This window comes from Carya illinoinensis, chromosome 4 (assembly GCF_018687715.1).
Source record: "Carya illinoinensis cultivar Pawnee chromosome 4, C.illinoinensisPawnee_v1, whole genome shotgun sequence".
NCBI classification, from domain to species: Eukaryota; Viridiplantae; Streptophyta; class Magnoliopsida; order Fagales; family Juglandaceae; genus Carya; species Carya illinoinensis.
In genome coordinates this window covers 22,713,479-22,731,665 of record NC_056755.1, presented here as the reverse complement: position 1 = coordinate 22,731,665, position 18,187 = coordinate 22,713,479, and the positions used below count along the sequence as shown (strand labels likewise).

The 18,187-nt window shown below is 38.4% G+C and overlaps 1 protein-coding gene across 1 annotated transcript; it reads right to left on the bottom strand.

The window, feature by feature from the left end:
• Positions 1–6,915: 6,915 nt before the first annotated feature.
• Positions 6,916–7,497, bottom strand: LOC122306368. The gene has a single exon (XM_043118797.1). The coding sequence runs from the start codon at positions 7,495–7,497 to the stop codon at positions 6,916–6,918; it is 582 nt and encodes a 193-aa protein (XP_042974731.1).
• Positions 7,498–18,187: the final 10,690 nt, after the last annotated feature.

Here is an 18,187-nt window from a genome sequence, read left to right as displayed (position 1 = left end):
TAAGTAAAATGTGATGAATATGGACTTGAAGTCCAAACACCTAAAGAGGTGGTTTTTGTTAAATATCAGTGGATATTTATATACATGATATAAAAAGCCTGAAGCTTTTAAATGAAAAGGTGATATAGAAATCACAAGTTAGTTTCTTGAAGAAACAATATTGATATGCTTTTAAAGTGGTTGAAATCATATTGAGATTTTTATTAACTTGAAAGTTACCGAGAGTTTGGATTGCATGATTAACTGCATATTTATATGGATCATTGGATCATGATATATATATGAAAATCCCTGAAGGATAGAAAATGCCTGAAACTTCTAATCTGAATGCATCAAGAAATATGTATTCTATCAAGTTTCAAAGATCCTTATATGATCTAAAGCAATCCAAACGCAAAGGGGAACAAGTTATTATTGCAGTTTATATATATGATTTAAATGTCATTGAGGCTCCAGAAGAGCTCATGAAAACTGCACATATTTGAAATATAAATCTGAAACCCTTGCGGCTTCAAGGGGAAGATGGATGATATTATTAGTTCTAAAATACCATCTTTTGAATACAATTAGTATTTCAAATTCATATTATGGGTTTAATATGAAGTGTGCATTATTAAAGAAGAGATAAAAAATGAGCACACAGAAATCTACCAGAAGATAGAAACACAAATATGAATATTTGTGAAATATTATTTTATTATCTTGAAGCAAGAATTACAGAAATTTGAGGCACTTTGCCTCATTCTTCAAACGCTCTTGTTCTTCAAGAATCTGCATGGCATCCCTATCTAAAGGGGTGGGCAATCGAAAAGAAGATTTAAGCAAGGATTTTAAATTCCTATTCTCTTGCTTTATTGATTCTATCTTCATATTGGACTCCAGAAGAAGTCGCTGAAGTATAGCAATATTCTCGTGGAGATTGTCAACTCCACAAGTTCTGGATTGCAGTCGCTGAGAAAATGCGACAATGGATGATGAGTATCGGGTACCGAGACTCACAAGCTCATAGATAGCTTCATTATCTGACCTATGAGTCAGATCATTATATTGCATGATAGCACCTGTGGTAGTAGCAGGTACAGCTGATGAACTAGGTGCAGAGTACCTCATATATTGGCCACGAGAAGATCGCTGAGCCATTGTAGGATAAGAATGCAGAAAGAGATTGCAGAGTAAAAATGCAGTATGATTACAGAAAATTGAAGAAGATGAGATGCGAATGAAGATGAGCTGAATATCTCTTTTATAGAGAAAATTATGATACAGCATCTCTCGTGAAGCAAGAAAAAAGAGACGAAATATAACTTCATAGCTCTGCGGCGCCTGACAGCACGTCTGACAGCTGCGGTGCCTGACAGCACGCCTGACACCTACAGAGGAGTTGAAAATCTGCGGTGCTTGTCTGATCTCAAAAGGCTGGCCACCGTTTTTATTAAAAAATGAGGTTAGCGGTTTAATGTTGATGAATTCTCTACTAACTGTGTTATTTACAAGAACTCCAGAAGAGTACAACTTCAGAAGAGTAGTGATGTACAGAAAGATCCAGTTGTGATTATTTTATCAACATGGATCAAGTCCACAGTTAGTTGGATGTACAGATGCGAGTTATCTTTCAGATACACACAAGAAGATCATTGCAATTCATGAGAAGAAAGTTGAAATTGATATCAAGAAGGTACGGTCAAGTAAAAATCTGGCAGATTTATTCACTAAAGCATTACCAATTGTAACATTTAAGAAGATTATGCAGAACATTGGAATGCGGAGACTTGAAGACCTTTTATCATGCACTTTTCAGGGGGAGTAACGTCTTGAAGACTTATGCTGATTGTACTCTTTTTCCTTCGCTAAGGTTTTATCCCACTGGGTTTTCCTTTGCAAGGTTTTAATGAGGCAATCTTAAAGCATTTTACGATACACATGAATATTGTACTCTTTTTCCTTCGCCATTGGTTTTTTCCCACAGGGTTTTTCCTTGGCAAGGTTTTAACGAGGCATATTCATTATATGTGGTCATCCAAAGGGGGAGTGTTGTAAAATAACATTGTAAAATTGTATAACCACATTTATCTAGTTGTCAAATGCACAGTGTGCATAGTGCCAGCATAGTACTGCATAGTAACTGGCATAGTAAATGGCCGACATAGCACAGTACGCATAGTGCCAGCATAGTACTGCATAGTAACTAGCATAGTAAATGGCCGACATAGCACAGTGCGCATAGTGCCAGTATAGTACTGCATAGTAACTGGCCGACATAGCACAGTGCGCATAGTGCCAGCATAGTACTGCATAGTAACTGGCATAGTTCCCTTTGTACGCCTATATATATCGTTGAATTCCTTAAGAAATTCATAAGTTTCATAACTTCTCTGAGTTCTATCTCTCTCTCCTTTTAGAAAGTTTTATAATAAATATATCTCTCTCTTTACTTTTCGATAGTTTCATAACAATATTAATATTTTTATTTTATTTTTAAAAACTATTTAAATATATTTAAAAAAATATGAAAAGAAAAAAAATTAGCCTGAGTGACACGCTCAACAGTAACAGTTAGACAACATAGTAGCTCAGTCCATATTTTATATATCTTTCTTCTTTTTAAAGGTGTAAAAAAAATTCGATCAATCGGTAAAATCAATGGGATCGAATCGAATTGATGTCTTTAGTTGGATTATTTATTGATTTAAATCAAATCGAATCGAATCGAAAAATATATATTATTTTATAAATAAAATATTTTTATATAAATTTTTATGTTATATATAATATTTTATATTATATTATATATTATATATTAAATTGTTAATTAATATAATATAAAATTTTAATCTTTAACATGAATATTAATATTAAGTTACTAAATTAAAAACTAAAAAATAAAAAATTTTGAACCAAACTGAAACCGAAAAAATGAAAAATTCTAATTTTGATAACCAATCAGTCTTGTATAAGTATATACAAATTCAGTTTCAAAATTTATTTAAAATTAGACCGAATCAAACTGATTATTCGGTACTTCTTCCTACAAAATTCTTATTGAATTTGAAAACAAATATTCAATTAATTTTAAAAGACATTACCGCGGATCTACTATGAATTCTGTAACAAAACATTACAATTTCGTTGGAACTTCTTTCAAGATTTGAAATAGCAGTCTTAAATTAAAAAGGCTAGTGATAGACTTACTACCTTATCACTAGAAATTTTAATTTTATTTATTTTATCATTTTTTAAGTATTTTTTTAACATCCTTAATCATTAAATAAATTCAAAAATATATAATTTTACTAATATCAATTTCTTAAACATTAAGTAAAATAAAAAATTAAAAAAAAATCAAATACAAAAGGAGTAATAAATATGTAGTAAAATAGTAGTAACTTTATCATTTTCCAATTAAAAAGATTCTTATGTATCACATACTAACGATCGGATCATTGAAATCTAGATCCATGTTCTTTTCTTAATAGGTTACAACAATTTACTTTTATTTAAAAAATAAATAAATGCTTTATATGATTTTTGAATTCATATTTAATTACCATTTTCAACATCAGTTTAAATATAAAATAAATGTCATTCGTCGCAATAATTTAAAAGTTCAAACAAAAAAGATTAGAAATGATGATGTTAATGGAATTGTGGCTACGTGTAAATGGACTAAGTCATTATTATAGCAAATCGCTTTTATTTGGATACTGTCCTAAGAATCATAATATATAGCTAACGTGTCTTTGGCATTCCCTAGTCAGTCCTATATATAGCTCTCGCGTGCACGAGGCCCTTGATTGATGGTAACCATCATATTATTCTATTTCTTGTTCAAAATGTTTGAGTCAATATTTTTTTTTTTTTGAAACCGTAAGAAGACTTGTATTATATCAAATACTGGATACAAAAAGGGATAGTGTCAAAAGAAATGATACTACCACTGATGCTCAGAGCATCTCGACACAGAGCATGAGCTAAAGAATTACAAGCTCGCTTAACATGCCTAACAGACCAACTGGTGAATGAGCTAAGCATTGACTTCGTGTCCCTCAAGAGAACACCCACATAAGTGTTTGTTTCTACTGATGATTTGAGGCTGTTGACAACTTGCAAAGAGTCTCCCTCTAGGATCACGTTTTGCCAGCCCAGGTTCTTGAGGAAAACTGATGCTTGGAAGACTGCATACGCTTCAGCAAGCAGAGGATCAGGGAACAAGTTGTGGATCATTCTCATGGAGGCTTTAACTTTACCATCCCAGTCACGGATTATTACACCAACCCCCACCTTGTAATTTACCTTGTCCAACCCAGCATCCCAGTTAAGCTTGAGGTAACCCTGGGGAGGGGCTTCCCAACATGTGGATTCAGTGGTGGTAGAAGGGACTCTCCTTTCCGGTAGAGTAGTCTGGTTAATGTCTTCCATAAGTCCCCTCGTTGCTTGTATGACTGAGCTTGGATGAGCCACCACATTTCTGAAAACTGAGTCATTTCTTCTTTTCCATATCTTCCAAGCCGTGAGGGTGAATTCAATGATCTCTTCTTCTGCCAAACTCTCCATGAAGTGTTCCACAAGAAGTTTAAAAGACTGGAAGTGTCTGCTTGCCTTCTGAATCCTTCTAACACTTAAATTCCAGACATCTTGAGCTGAGGGGCAACTCCACAAGGCATGTGCAGTGGTTTCTGTCTGTAAATTGCATACGGGGCACAATGCATCCTCAGTTACCCTCCTTTTGTGCAGTCTTTCCTTAGTTGGGATAACATCCAGGCAGGCCCTCCATAGGAATGTCTTGGCTGCATTTGGGATGTTGAGTTGCCATATCTTGGTCCAGGGAGCAGGTTCAGTTATGGGCATAGAAGCTTGGCCACTCTCCCTTTGGTCTATTTCTGATTGCAAGTAGTATGCTGACTTTACAGTGAACACACCTAAGTTGGTACACCTCCATATAAGCTTGTCAGGTGTTGGGAATAGGCTCAGAGGGATCTTACTGACTAGATCAGCTTCTGATTTGCTTAGAAGGGCATTGACCAGAGGTACATTCCAAGTGTGAGTTGATTTATCAATCATCATGGAGACTTTGGAGTCGGTAGGAAGGAATCTCAGAGAGCTTTGAGGCTTGAAAGTTGAAGGCTGGGGGAGCCACCTGTCTTTCCAAATATCTACTATTTCTCCATCTCCTATATGCCACATAAGACCTTTTTGGAGGAGGTGCCTTGCCGAGATGAAGCTTTGCCACAGGAAGGAAGAGTTCTGACCTCTCTTAGCATTGAGGAAAGAACTTTTCCTGAAGTACTTCTCCTTAAGAACTCTGGCAGCTAGTGAACTTGGATTAGAGATGATCCTCCAACACTGTTTTGCAAGGAGAGCACAGTTAAAATTTTTGAAATCCCTTAATCCCAGACCACCTGCTCTCTTGGATTTACACATTTGATTCCACCCCACCCAGTGGAGCTTGTTTTCCTTTGCCTGCTGACCCCACCAGAAGGACCTTACATGTTTGTCAAGTGCCTCTAGCAGTTGCTTTGGAAGCTTAAACATACCCATGCTGTAGGTTGGAATGGCCTGGATTACTGATTTGATTAAGATCTCTTTTCCCGCTTGGGAAAGAAGCTTTGTTGTCCAGCTACCTAGCTTGGCCTGCACTCTATCAAGAATTGCCTTTAGAGACTTGGTTCTGGACCTCCCTACCAGTGCTGGTAATCCCAGATATTTCTCATAGGAGTTTGTCCCCCGGATCCCAGCAATACTTGTGACTATATCCCTGGTTTGTGCACTTGTATTCCTGCTGAAGAAGATTGATGTCTTTTCCTTGTTAAGCCTTTGACCAGATGCCCTTTCATAAGATTCCAAGAGGTGGAAGAGCTGGCTCCATTCAATGGAGTTGGCTTTGCAGAAAAGAAGAGAATCATCTACAAAAAACAGGTGGTTTATATGCAGATGGTTCTTCCTAATAGGCAGCCCTGAGATCAATTTCCTTTCCTCAGCTTGGTTTAGGAGGCAGCTGCGGGCCTCTGAGCATAGAATGAAAAGGTAGGGGGAGAGAGGATCCCCTTGCCTTATGCCACGGGAGGGAAAGAAGAAATTATGAGGTTCTCCATTAACAATGATAGAATAGGAGACTGTGGTGACACACTTCATTATCAAATCTATCCAACCTGCTGAGAATCCCATTTTTATCATGACAGATTTCAGGAAATGCCATTCTATCCTATCGTAAGCTTTGCTCATGTCCAATTTTAGGGCTATATACCCACTCCTTTCTGTTAATCTAGCCTTCATTGTGTGCAAGGCCTCAAAAGCCACAACTATGTTGTCTGTGATTAGTCTTCCAGGTACAAAGGCTGTTTGTGTAGGGGATATGATGCTAGGCAGGATTCTTTTCAGTTTGTTTGCCAATGTCTTTGCTATGATCTTGTAGAGGACGTTACAAAGGCTTATTGGCCTGAAATCTGTTGCTGAGATAGGATTCACCTTCTTGGGAATTAAGGCTATAAAAGTTTCATTGATCTTGTCTTCCCATTGTCCACCATTCAGAGCTTCTAGAGTGGCCTTGCAGACTTGATTTCCAACTGTTGACCAGTAGTGTTGACAGAAGACAGCAGGGAAGCCATCAGGGCCCGGGGAGCCAATAGGATTCATGCTAATGATGGCTTCCCTTACTTCTACTTCAGTAAAAGTGGTAGAAAGGCTTGCATTCATCTCCTCAGTTACCACCTGCTTCATTGGGGTGAGACACTCTTCTGTGCCTGCTGGATGAGAGGTTGAGAAGAGGGACTGAAAATAATCCTGGAAGACTTGACAAATAGAAGTATGATTTTGGACTTCTTGGCCTGATTATGAGAGAATCTTGGTGATTGTATTTGTTTTTTTCCTCTGACTAGAGCACTTGTGAAAGTACTTAGTGTTGCGATCCCCATCTTTTAGTCAGGCTTGTTTGGCTCTTTGCTGCCATTTAAGGTTTTCTGCATCCATAAGATCATTAAGTTCTCTTTGGATCAGTTTGATTTCCCCTTGAAGATCCCCCTTGTTATCTCTCTTTAGTTGGTTCAGTAGCTCACTCTTCTCTTTTATGAGAGTTCCTTGGCCCCTAGAGGTGGTATTGCTCCATGATTTCAGTTCCTTTTGACAGCAGGTAAGTCCTCTTATGGTGCTGATCAGGTTGTTAGGGGATCTGGTGGAGGTTTGCCAGACTTTTTTGATGATTTCCTCACACATTTCCTGTCTGGTCCAGGCTGATTCGAATCTAAAAATTCTGTTCCTCTTTCTAGAAGGGAATTGGCCTGTTTTCTGGACTATTATGGGGTTGTGATCAGATTGGGAGCAATCCAAGTGAGTTACAGTAAAGTTTCCAAATAGGTTGATCCACTTGCTATTGCCACAGGCCCTGTCGAGTCTTTCCTTTGTGAAATGTCTGCCTTCCCTATTGTTGGTCCAAGTGAACCTATTGCCACTAAACCCCAAGTCAAAAAGGTTGCAGAAACTAAGAGTCTCCCTAAACTTCACCATCTACCCGTATGGTCTGTTAGAGGCCCCATACTTTTCCTTATGGTGGGTGATTTCGTTGAAATCACCAAGGCACATCCAAGGAGTGCTTGAGTCTGGCTTAAGGGCCTTTAGTAGCTCCCAGCTTTCATGTCTTTTGGCTGTAACTGGGTGGCCATAGAAGCCTGTTACCTACCATTTTGTAAGTTCATTTTGAAGTTTTATCAACACAGAGATATGCCAGTTAGTGAAGTTCTTAATCTCAGCATCCAAGTGGTTATCCCATAGAAGGGCCAAACCTCCACTCCTCCCCCTACTGTCCACACAGAAACAATTCTCGAGTCCCAGTTTTAGTTTAATTCTTTCCATTTTCACACTATCACACTTGGTTTCAGAGAGAAAAACCAAGTTGGGCTTCTTAGTCTTCACCAGAAGGTGGAGTTCATGAACTGTGCGAGGGTTCCCAAGCCCTCGACAGTTCCAGCTCATACAAATCATTTTTTGTGGTGGGGCTGCTATGGCTTGAGTTAGGCTCTAATCAAGCTTGAGCTGTGGTTTCATTCTTTTGTTGGCAATAGCCACCCGGGTACTGACCCTTTCCCTGAGGGGCCTCTTCCCACTTGGTGGGAATGGAGGATCATTTATCACGTTGGTAATATCAGAGAGAAACAAAGGAGGGACCCTTGCCTTCCTCTTCCAGGACTTGCTTTTCACAGGTTTGAAAATTCCATTTTCTTTGTTTCCCTCGACATGTTCTGACAAAGGGGTATTTGGCTTGTGTATTTTGGGGTTCATTGTAGGTGAGGTCTCTTTAGACAAAATAGGAGTGCCTTTCGGAAATAGGGGTGAAGTATGCAGTTGGCTTACCTGTTTTGGAGGGATGTCAGAATCCTTGTGGAAACTGTCTTTTCTTTGTGTAAGAGCCTCCTGCAAATTGCACTCCCACTGTTCTTTGGCAGTCCGAGGGGAGCCAAAGTCTTCTAAATGCTGGTCCTCCCTTACCTCACGTGGAGGGTTGACTTCCATGAAGACTGCTCCTTCTGCCAGAGTGGGTTCCTCGGTTGTTGGCCTTGATGTTGACATGCCTTCCCCATACCGTGGACTATTACCTCCTTCCTCCCCCATGTGCCGTTGCCAGGCGGAGCTATGGTGGTCCTGGTCCCAAGTACCACCATATTTTTTCAGGAAGACACCTCTTGGAGAGAAAGGGCTGGCTCTCAGCCATTGACCGTATTGAGCTTTAGTAATGTTCTCTGGATCTCTATTTGGACAGCTTCCATTGACATGCATGAAAAAACCACACTTAAAACAGAACATGGGAAGGCGTTCATATTTAAATGATAACCAGTATTGTTTGTTTCCAAACTTGAGGAACCGTCCCCTGGGAATCGGCTTCTTGACATTCACTTCAGCTTTGACTCTTAAAAAGCTACCCCATCCGTAACCCTCTGTATCAACTTCAACTTCAAGGATCTTCCCAACTCCTGACCCCACAAGCATACCTGTTTCTTTGTTCATTCCAGCAAATGGTAGGTTATGAATTTGGAACCAGAAAGTTTCGTACTGGAACTGGACTTCTGAAATGGTTAATGCACCCTCGAACTCTTTTAAGCAGACTAGACGTCGATCGAAGGACCACAGCCTTCCCTTTAGTATCTTTTGTTTGTCTGAGACTAACTACATCTCTATGAGAAACTGGTTGTTTCCCAGATCTTTAAACGTGACCCATCCCTCGGTTTTCCACATCTTTGACATCGTTTCTTTGAATGCTTCCTTATTAGCTGTTCTGTCATTAAGGATCATGGCTAGAAGACAGAGTTCACCTTTTGTAGCAGTTAGGGACACTGCTTCCTCAGACAGAATGATTTCCTCTTGTTCTTCGTCCGTTAGCTTCAGGGATTCCCAACTTCTTGCTAAATCTTCCGCCATTGTTACACCCCTACAGGCCTTGGCCTTAGAGACAATACCAGAACCTGTCAAAAGACTAGCCTGGGAGAAACCTCACCCTGCGTTGAGGAGAGGACGTCGTGTTTGTAATCTTCACTAAAATTGTTCGTGAAGATTTTTTCGTTTGAGTCAATATTGGGTGTTGATAGAGTTGGAAATTAATTCTTGAGGAAAACCATAGCTGCCTTTGGTTACGTTGTGGTTTGAATTTAGTGCGAGACAATTTCCTTTTTTTTGTTTTAGTTTTTTTAAGGGAAATTGTCATTATTCATTTATAAAAAAAGCTTACATCTATAAACAAATATATGCAGAAATATTTCCATATCAAACATTATCTCATAAACCAATTAATGCTTTTAGAGCTTCACTAATATATTATTTCCTTTTGTGACTGGTCTGGTCATCACTATTACTGATACTCTTTACATACAAACGTTTAAGAGATGAACTCTTTTTTTTTTTAAACTAATCTATAATGAAAATAATAAGGAAAGCAATAAAATAGATATGAAAAATGAAGAATTACAACTTGGACTAACTCTGGTAGATTTTGGAATCTGTGACAACGCGTGAAGGAACCACGCTTGTCTCTTTTCAGCCACAAAAGTTAGATTTGAAATATCTGATGGCGGCGATTCTAGTTATTCGGCCCGTGTTGTGAGAAAAACTGCCAGAAGGGGTAGCATGAGAGGATCACACGCAGTGATTTTTGAAAAATCGCCACTATCCTCAGAACAATTTGCAGCCTTGGAGTATTCTTGTGCTGCGCATGTATCTTGAGAGTTGACGAAAAACTATAGATATATCTTTTTCGGCTTTAAAGGAAACAAAAAAACTAAGAAAATATAACTACCTTAATAGACAAAGTGGGTAGATGGAGAAAAGAGAGAAGAAAAGGAAGAATGAGGATGAAGTCGAGGTCCCCTCCTTCGATAAAGCTCATATATGGAAGCTTTTTACTAGACAGAGAGTTTGCCTAGGGCTTTTTATGAGAGAGAGAGAGAGAGAGAGAGAGAGAGAGAGAGAGAGAGAGAGAGAGAGAGAGAGAGTGGCTGCCTTTTCTTTTATTATAACATAAGTAGAGTTAGGATGGTGTCTCAATACCCTCCTTACTATTCAGTACCTCTTCGAGAGCAAGAGGTTTCTTTGCCAACGGTCTTGGAGGAGAATGAAGTCATGCCCTCAACTTATACACTTAGCAATCTGGAGCCATCAAGTGAGCAGGGGCTTGATGTTTCCGGGGGCCCCAGGCTCCTTCCCCTCCCCCATCATACTTGCTTGGGCATTTGGGAGGCTTGAGGTCAACCTTTCGGGGTGAGAGGGGTGGTTCTTTTGAATTGCCTAGGACCTCCAGATGCAGCCCCTCAGGATCTCGCCCTTTTGGATTTGGTCTGCATGCTCTAGTGTAGCTTTGAGTTTGTTCATGAAATTGCTGACAAACTTAGGAGCTTCCTTTCCTCGGTAAGCTTTATCAATGTTCGCATTCAATCCTTCTTCAATTATCATTTGTCTACTGACCAATTTGCCTTTGTGTGCTAAAGGGTTGACTCATTGGCTACTTGGATTGTTGATGTTTGGGTTGAGTTGGAAGGTGAGGTCTGACACTACGGTCTTTCGTAGTTCAAGCTCAACGGGAGGTCGTCAAGGTGGGGGCCGAGAGTGATGAGGCGGAAGCTGCCTTTACTCATGTGGCCACTTACTGATGCTCCTTAGAGAGGAGTGTTTTTTTTCTTCACAGGGATGCTTCCTACGTTCTGAGTGACTTAGAGAAATCAAAGGAAGAGATAGCTCATTGCAACTTGGAGGCTAAGCCCTTGGAAGAGAGCGAAATACCAGGTCGAATCGACTTACCTGCCTAGAGGAAGAGTTGGAGAAGACTAGGGAGCAATTCCGCGAGTACGTGGCCACTATGGACAGATCAAAGAGGTCTTGACGACATTTAAGCGTGGACTGTGCCCACCTTAAAGGAAAGATTGAGAGCCTTGATGCTTGGTATTCTATTGCCAAGAGGAAGTGGGAGAAGGTGGGGGGCCAAATATGTCAAGCTTAGTACACGAGGAGGAAAGTCTCCTCTCGAGACTAGCAGATAGCTACTTTGAAATCCAAGCTGGCTTCTTCTAGGGAGGAATTGGTCTGACTTTCTCATCACTTTTCAGTGGCAAAGGTAATTCGTAACAAGGTTTGGGGCTACGGGTACAAGCTAGGTTTTGAGAGGTTGAGTGACCATTTGATGGAGAACCCTTAGACCGACTTGAATACCCTAGCCCTAAGACTCTCAAGCCTGACTACCAATCACTTCAACTCCTCGATTCTCTAGGCAGGGATCTAATGCTCGATGCATTCCCTCCTCTAGCCTTAAATCCTTGATATGTATTTTTCCCTTTACGGTAATTTTTCCTTTGACGGTTGTATTTTTCCCCTTTTTGTTGGTTCAAACAATATTAATATGGATGTGATTTTCTTGCTTTTTTGTTTCTAAATTACTTTCCCTGATTTTAGTGGATGTACCTTGTTTCATTTATTTGCTTCCAAGGCTTGGCCCCATTTGATTTACTTGGTGGATGACACAAGCTCTTGCCTTTAGTTGCCCGAGAAAGCCTTCGTTTAGTGGTGATTGAATTGCTCAAGAGGGTGTTCCGACCTCTTCATCAATTGTTTGATTTGGAAGGAAAGGAACACCTTGGGAGGTGTTCTTTCCTTTGGTAGTCGTGCGAGCGCAGAGCTCAACTTTGAGAGCTAGGTGGGAGATGGGCTCGACTGATGTGATACCTCTAGATTCTGCTTGGGATCGGATAAAAATCTAAAGCGTCGAGACATGCAACATAAGGTTACCTCTTCCGTTTATGACATATAAAGATGCAATGTTTTTAACATGCATTTATTATTATGCAATATTTGCAGCTGATAGTATCCCGAATACTTAAAACATGATCCGTGCATACTTGAAAAAATAAACATCCATGATTACAGTGTGGATCTTAGAAGACTGTAATCTCAAAAGTATGGGAGATTGAGCTCCCTAATTACATCACCAAAATATCACTACTAGACTAGTTCGTCGAGCAACTAGTGTAACTCGACTAACAATGCCATAATACCATCTAAGAATCTAACTAAGGAGGCCACAAGCTCCGTGTTACATTGGTGGTGTCTAATTAACCTCCTCTAATCTATCAGACTTTGCTTCCTCTCTTAGTCTTGACACATCTCTTACTATTCAGGAGAAATAGCAGTTGAGACTACTATAAGGAGATTTGAATACAAAACTTAGTAAGTTAATAGAGAACTTTTACACAGGTTAATGATGCATGCATGACAATGAATGCATGAATGCATAATCAAAATCATAAATAAGCATAACATAACTTGATATGTAACATCGCATAGATTGACGTAACTTGAACTGAAACATGAATTGAACTTGAAACTTAACATGACATGAACTTGAACTTGATACATGACTAAATTTGAACTTGATACATGACATGAACGTGAACTTGAAACATGACTGAACATGAACTTGAACATGATATGAACCTGAAATATATGAAATTGAAATCTTGTTCAATAAGTTCAATAAAAGTGACCATGGGGGTGCTACATGGGTCTTCTTGAACTGTATGTCCTTGCCAATTATCGCATCATAGTATAGGCATCTGCATTAACTGTGAATGCATTAACATGTGTGCCAGTTTATAAGTATTTGCACTTGCTATGGACACATGTATGGCACGTGCCAGCTCACAAGTATTTGCATCTGCTGTGTACACATGTACTATATGTATCCCGTGTTAGGTATTTGCACTCGCACGCTTACGCATAACATGAAATTGAATGTATAACATCATCGGTGTTAGTGCCTGCTGCACTCTAGTGATTAGTTAATTAGGTCTCATTCGCAACTCATTGATTTTGCTTTGTTAACCTAGAGAATTTTACACTAATTTAGATACTCCAGCTTGAACAATGAGTTTCACTAGGATATTATCTCATCCTAACACTTAGGATAGTGATAGACATAAACAGACTTGACATGACTTGAAAGGTTACTTTTGAGATATACAAACTATACTGGAGATGAAACGTGACATGAAACTAGAGGACAAAAGTCCTAATGTAGCATAACATGACATGAACGTAAGTCGAAAGACATGATGTACTTTGAGATAGAAAATATTTCATAGCATGACATAACATGTAACAGCCAATATTTCATAACATGGAATAACATGTAACAGATAATATTTCATAACATGACATAACATGTAATAGAAAATATTACGTGACATGACATACGTGTAACATATGGCATAATGTCACATGATGTACTAGCAACAGATAGCAATACATGACAGATTAGATTATGTAATAGATAAACATGTAGTGACATGGCATGACATGATATATATGATAGCATATATACACATATTATAGTTCCCTTACCCATCAAACATATGCAGTAAACTGATAGTAAGTTAAAAGCTAACTTACAACGATCATCGCGTTATAGGAAATCAACTACAAAACATAAGAAACTGTAAGTAGGGATTTTAAAAATTAGAAACTTTATTACTAACAATTTAAAAGATGAAAAATGCTAAATTAGAATAAAATTACTATTTTACCCTCTACATGTGGAAAAATGACTATTTTATCCATAACTTAAGAATTTCACATTCTAACTCCAAAATTTTTTAAAATTTACATTCCTCATGTAAATCTTGTCCTAGACTCAAATATCATTTTAAAAAGAAATTCAAAACAACTCATAACCATGAAAAACACAGTATGGCCAAAACATCTATCGGCCAATTCTTTTGATTTTTATTGCAGTTCTTCCAACTTCAGAACTCATGATTAAATTGAAATTTTGCAACAAAGATCATCCTATTCTAAGTTTAAAAACATATTTAAAACACCCAAAAAAAATATACTAGTCATTAACACAAAACGTTTTAGTAAAAAGATCCAAACTTTTTAACTAAAAAAATGCCAACCCTTGAATTACAAGATTTGATCTATTTCAAAACATTTCAAAGAACTCTGAAAAATCTAAATCTTTCTTTGAACATATTCATAATGCATTCCTAAGAACTAACATGCTTTGAATCATCACACAAAAGTAACCAAAAGTTACAAAACTAGACTTGAAGTACTCGGCCCCACACTTAGTCCAAAAACAAAATTTTTCTCTTAACTAGCTTTGATCAAACACTTGATCCATGGCATAAAATGATGAGTTCTTTAAACCAAAAACATCACATGGTTTAAAAATATGTCCTAAGGAAGATCCAAGCATTAAACTTAAAATCACATGGCTAAAAATAAATCAAAACATGGATCTAGCCGAAAATATCAAACCTTTGGCCTAACTGAGTATTCTCTTGTATAAAAAATCAAATCTTTGAAACTAACACAAAACATCTGCAAACTAGTTTAATAAGAGGCTTTGGAGCATCAAAAAAATATATTAAATCCATTGGAGTAAGATTAAATCACAAAAAATCCAAACTTTCTTAAAATAGAAACTGTTTTTCCTCTTATAGTTTCTAAGTTTCTAGGTCTAAAAAAATATTTCATCAAAAGGTTTAAAATCATGCAACAAATCCTCAACCAAAATTCATATACACATGTTAAAAACATTCCATAAACATTTTGGACCAAGATTTATCCATTAACTTGGTTAAAAAGTCCAATATATAACACACTCTCTAAATTATTGCCCAAACTGGCCTTTCCATGGTTAAAACAACTTTTGACTGATTACCATTAAATGAAAAAAAAAATACTCACATGGAAACTAGACTCAAAGAAAAACAAATATTGTGAAGGAAACTTTGTGAGAAAATATTTACAAAAGCTTCAAAAAGGTCATGCAAAGTGACTCAGGAAAACTGTCCGAGAGAACCTTTAGATTTCTTTTCAAGAAAAGTGTGAAAGAGGGATGGAATGAAAGGAAAATAGACTAGACACATTCTTACACAATGAAGGGGTGATGAGAAGGCTGTGAATAACCTTGAGGAATGGCTGTGTTAGCCCAAAACAATGGGAAAAACTAGCCCATGATATTACTATCTAGAGTTGCTGTGTGAGAGGTGGTGAGTGAGGTGGCTTCAGCCTTCACATCAAGTAAAATTTTGGGTTGCTTTAGCCATAGGCTGGTTTGCTATGTTTTGGGGGGGGGGGGGGGGGGGGGACTTCCTTAAGAAGTTTTGCCAAGGTGGCCAAAATTCGTGGTAACTAAGTGGGCTTACATTTGGAATTTAAAGAGAGTTTGAGATGCTATCAAGTCTAAATCTAATTTTTCTTGGCTTAATCAAATTTTTAAGGTTTAAAAGTTGAATAATAATGTCATAACGTGAATTTGAGGAAATAATAGCTTGTGAAAGTGATTTAATTAAGTAATTAAACACAATGCTAAACATCGGATCAATTAGGGTTTGGATGTCAATTTTAGTGTTTGGGGAAACAGTTTAAAGTTTTAGTTTCAAACAAGATTTTTGGAGTTCAATTGGATTCCAAACATTTACAGTTTTACTATGGTTGAAACCCTCTTTGGTTTGACACAATTTAGTTGGTCGGATGGAAATAGGGTTTTGCTTAGGTGACAAGATCTCACACACTGTTTCCTTCACAATCCATCTCATGGTTCCTCTTCATGCAAAGTGTCCAATACTATTGACCAAGTATAACTAAGATCTTACAAAGTGTCACAATAAAACTTTTCTAACCTGATTTGGACATTTTATACTATGATTTTGAAAATACTAAATTTGGTGCTACTATTAAGGTTACTATTTACTCTAAGAAAATGAACAATAAACCTTGCACTGAAAAATCATAAATATTCATACAAACCTAATTGTGCAATTCACTTATTGAAATTCAATCACAAAGTGCCTCAAAATAAACAAAACACAATTTCGTTAAAAGACTGAAAATGGGATTTTAAAATCTCTAAATGATCAATTGAGTCTAATGGTGTAGATTATATTATATTCTGACACTTTTAACTATTTAAATAAATAAAATTGCGCTTTTGACACTAGTGAGTCATAACACTGACTATATTGATAGACTAATACCTACGTAATTGGCCGATTCATGAAAATTTACGGGATTTTCTTGAGGTTCTTAAAACCTATAGAAATTCCACTATGGAATTTCTAGCGGGCTATTACAACCAAGCCATAGGCGAAGAGGGAAAGCTTAGGAGAGGTGTTCCATTTTTTTTTTTTTTGTCGTGCGAGCACAAAGCTTGGCTTTGAGAGTTAGGCAGGAGATGGACTCAACTACACAAGTGGTCAAGAAAGAACACTTAGGAGAGGGATTCCTTCCTTTAGTCAATGTGCGAGCGTGGAGCTCAGTTTTGAGAGCTAGGTGAGAGATGGGTTCTACCATGCTAGGTGCCAAGGAGGGAACACTTAGGAGAGGTGTTTCGTCCTTTGGTTGTCACGTGAGCACGGAGCTCAGATTTGAGAGCTAGGTAGGAGATAGGCTCGACCTCGCTAGGGGGTAAGGAGGGAACATTTCAGAGAGGTGTTCCATCCTTTTGTTGCCGTGCAAGCGTGTAGCTCAACTTAAGAATAAGTGGGAGATGGACTCAACAACATTAGGTGGTGAGGATGGAACACTTAGGAGAGGTTTTCTAGACAGTGGCTGTCGTGCGAGTGGGAAGGTTAGTTTTGAGAGCTAGGCGAAAGATGGGCTCAACCATGTTAGGAGGTGAGGAGGGAACACTTAGGAGAGTTGTTATGTCCTTTGGTCACCGTGCCAACGCAGAGCTTGGCTTTGAGAGCAAGGTAGGAGATGGGCTTAACCACACTAGGTGGCAATGAGGGAACACTTAGGAGAGGTGTTTTGTCCTTTGGTTGTTGTGTTAGTGCTAAGCTTGGCTTTTAGAGGTAGGTGGGAGATGGGCTCGACAGCGTTAGGGGGTGAGGAGGAAACACTTAGGAGAGGTGTTCTGTCTTTTGGTGGCCATGTTAGCGCAGACATCAACTTTAAGAGTTGGACGAGATATGTGCTTGATTGTGATAGAGGGCAAGGAGGGAACACTTAGGTGAGGTGTTCTGTTCTTTATTTGTCGTGCAAATGTGGAGCTTAACTTTAATAGCTAGGCAAAAAATGGGCTCGACTACACTAGGTGGCAATGAGGGAACACTTAGGAGAGGTGTTCTGCCCTTTGGTTGTCGTGCCACCTTGAAGCTCTGCTTTGCGAGCTAGGCGAGAGATGAGCTCGACCTCGCTAAAGGGTAAGGAGAAAACACTTAGGAGAGGTGTTCCATCCTTTATCCGTTGTACAAGCATGGAGCTTGACTTTAAGAGCTAGGTGGGAGATGGACTTGATCATGCTGTAATAGTAAATATTGAAACACAACAGGGATGCAAACAATTTTATTGAGATGGAAATTTCACATGAAATGCCTTTACCTTTACACGAAATATTTTTAGGTAAAATAATTCTTGTGGTGTTTTGTGTTCCACGGGCATTGCAACCCTTTCCTCTTGGCATCTCTTAGCTAGTAGGTTCTGGTTCAGTGGCAGGCTATGAACACATATGACCCTTTCTACCTTGGCCCGGGCTTTCCTTCTTCTTGGGAAGTTACTTTAATTTCCCTCAAGACCATGTCTCATTCTTTGAACGATTTGGGACTTACTCTTCTGTTGAAGTATTATTCTATTTTCCTCTTGTTGCTTGCCATCCTTATTTTTGCTTTTTCCCTCATTTCTTCTACCAAATCTAGGCTCTTGTATAATGCATCTT

Bases quoted from the DNA above. Each gene is read 5' to 3' on its own strand.
- LOC122306368 (XM_043118797.1), bottom strand. From the start codon at position 7,497: ATGGTGAAGTTTAGGGAGACTCTTAGTTTCTGCAACCTTTTTGACTTG.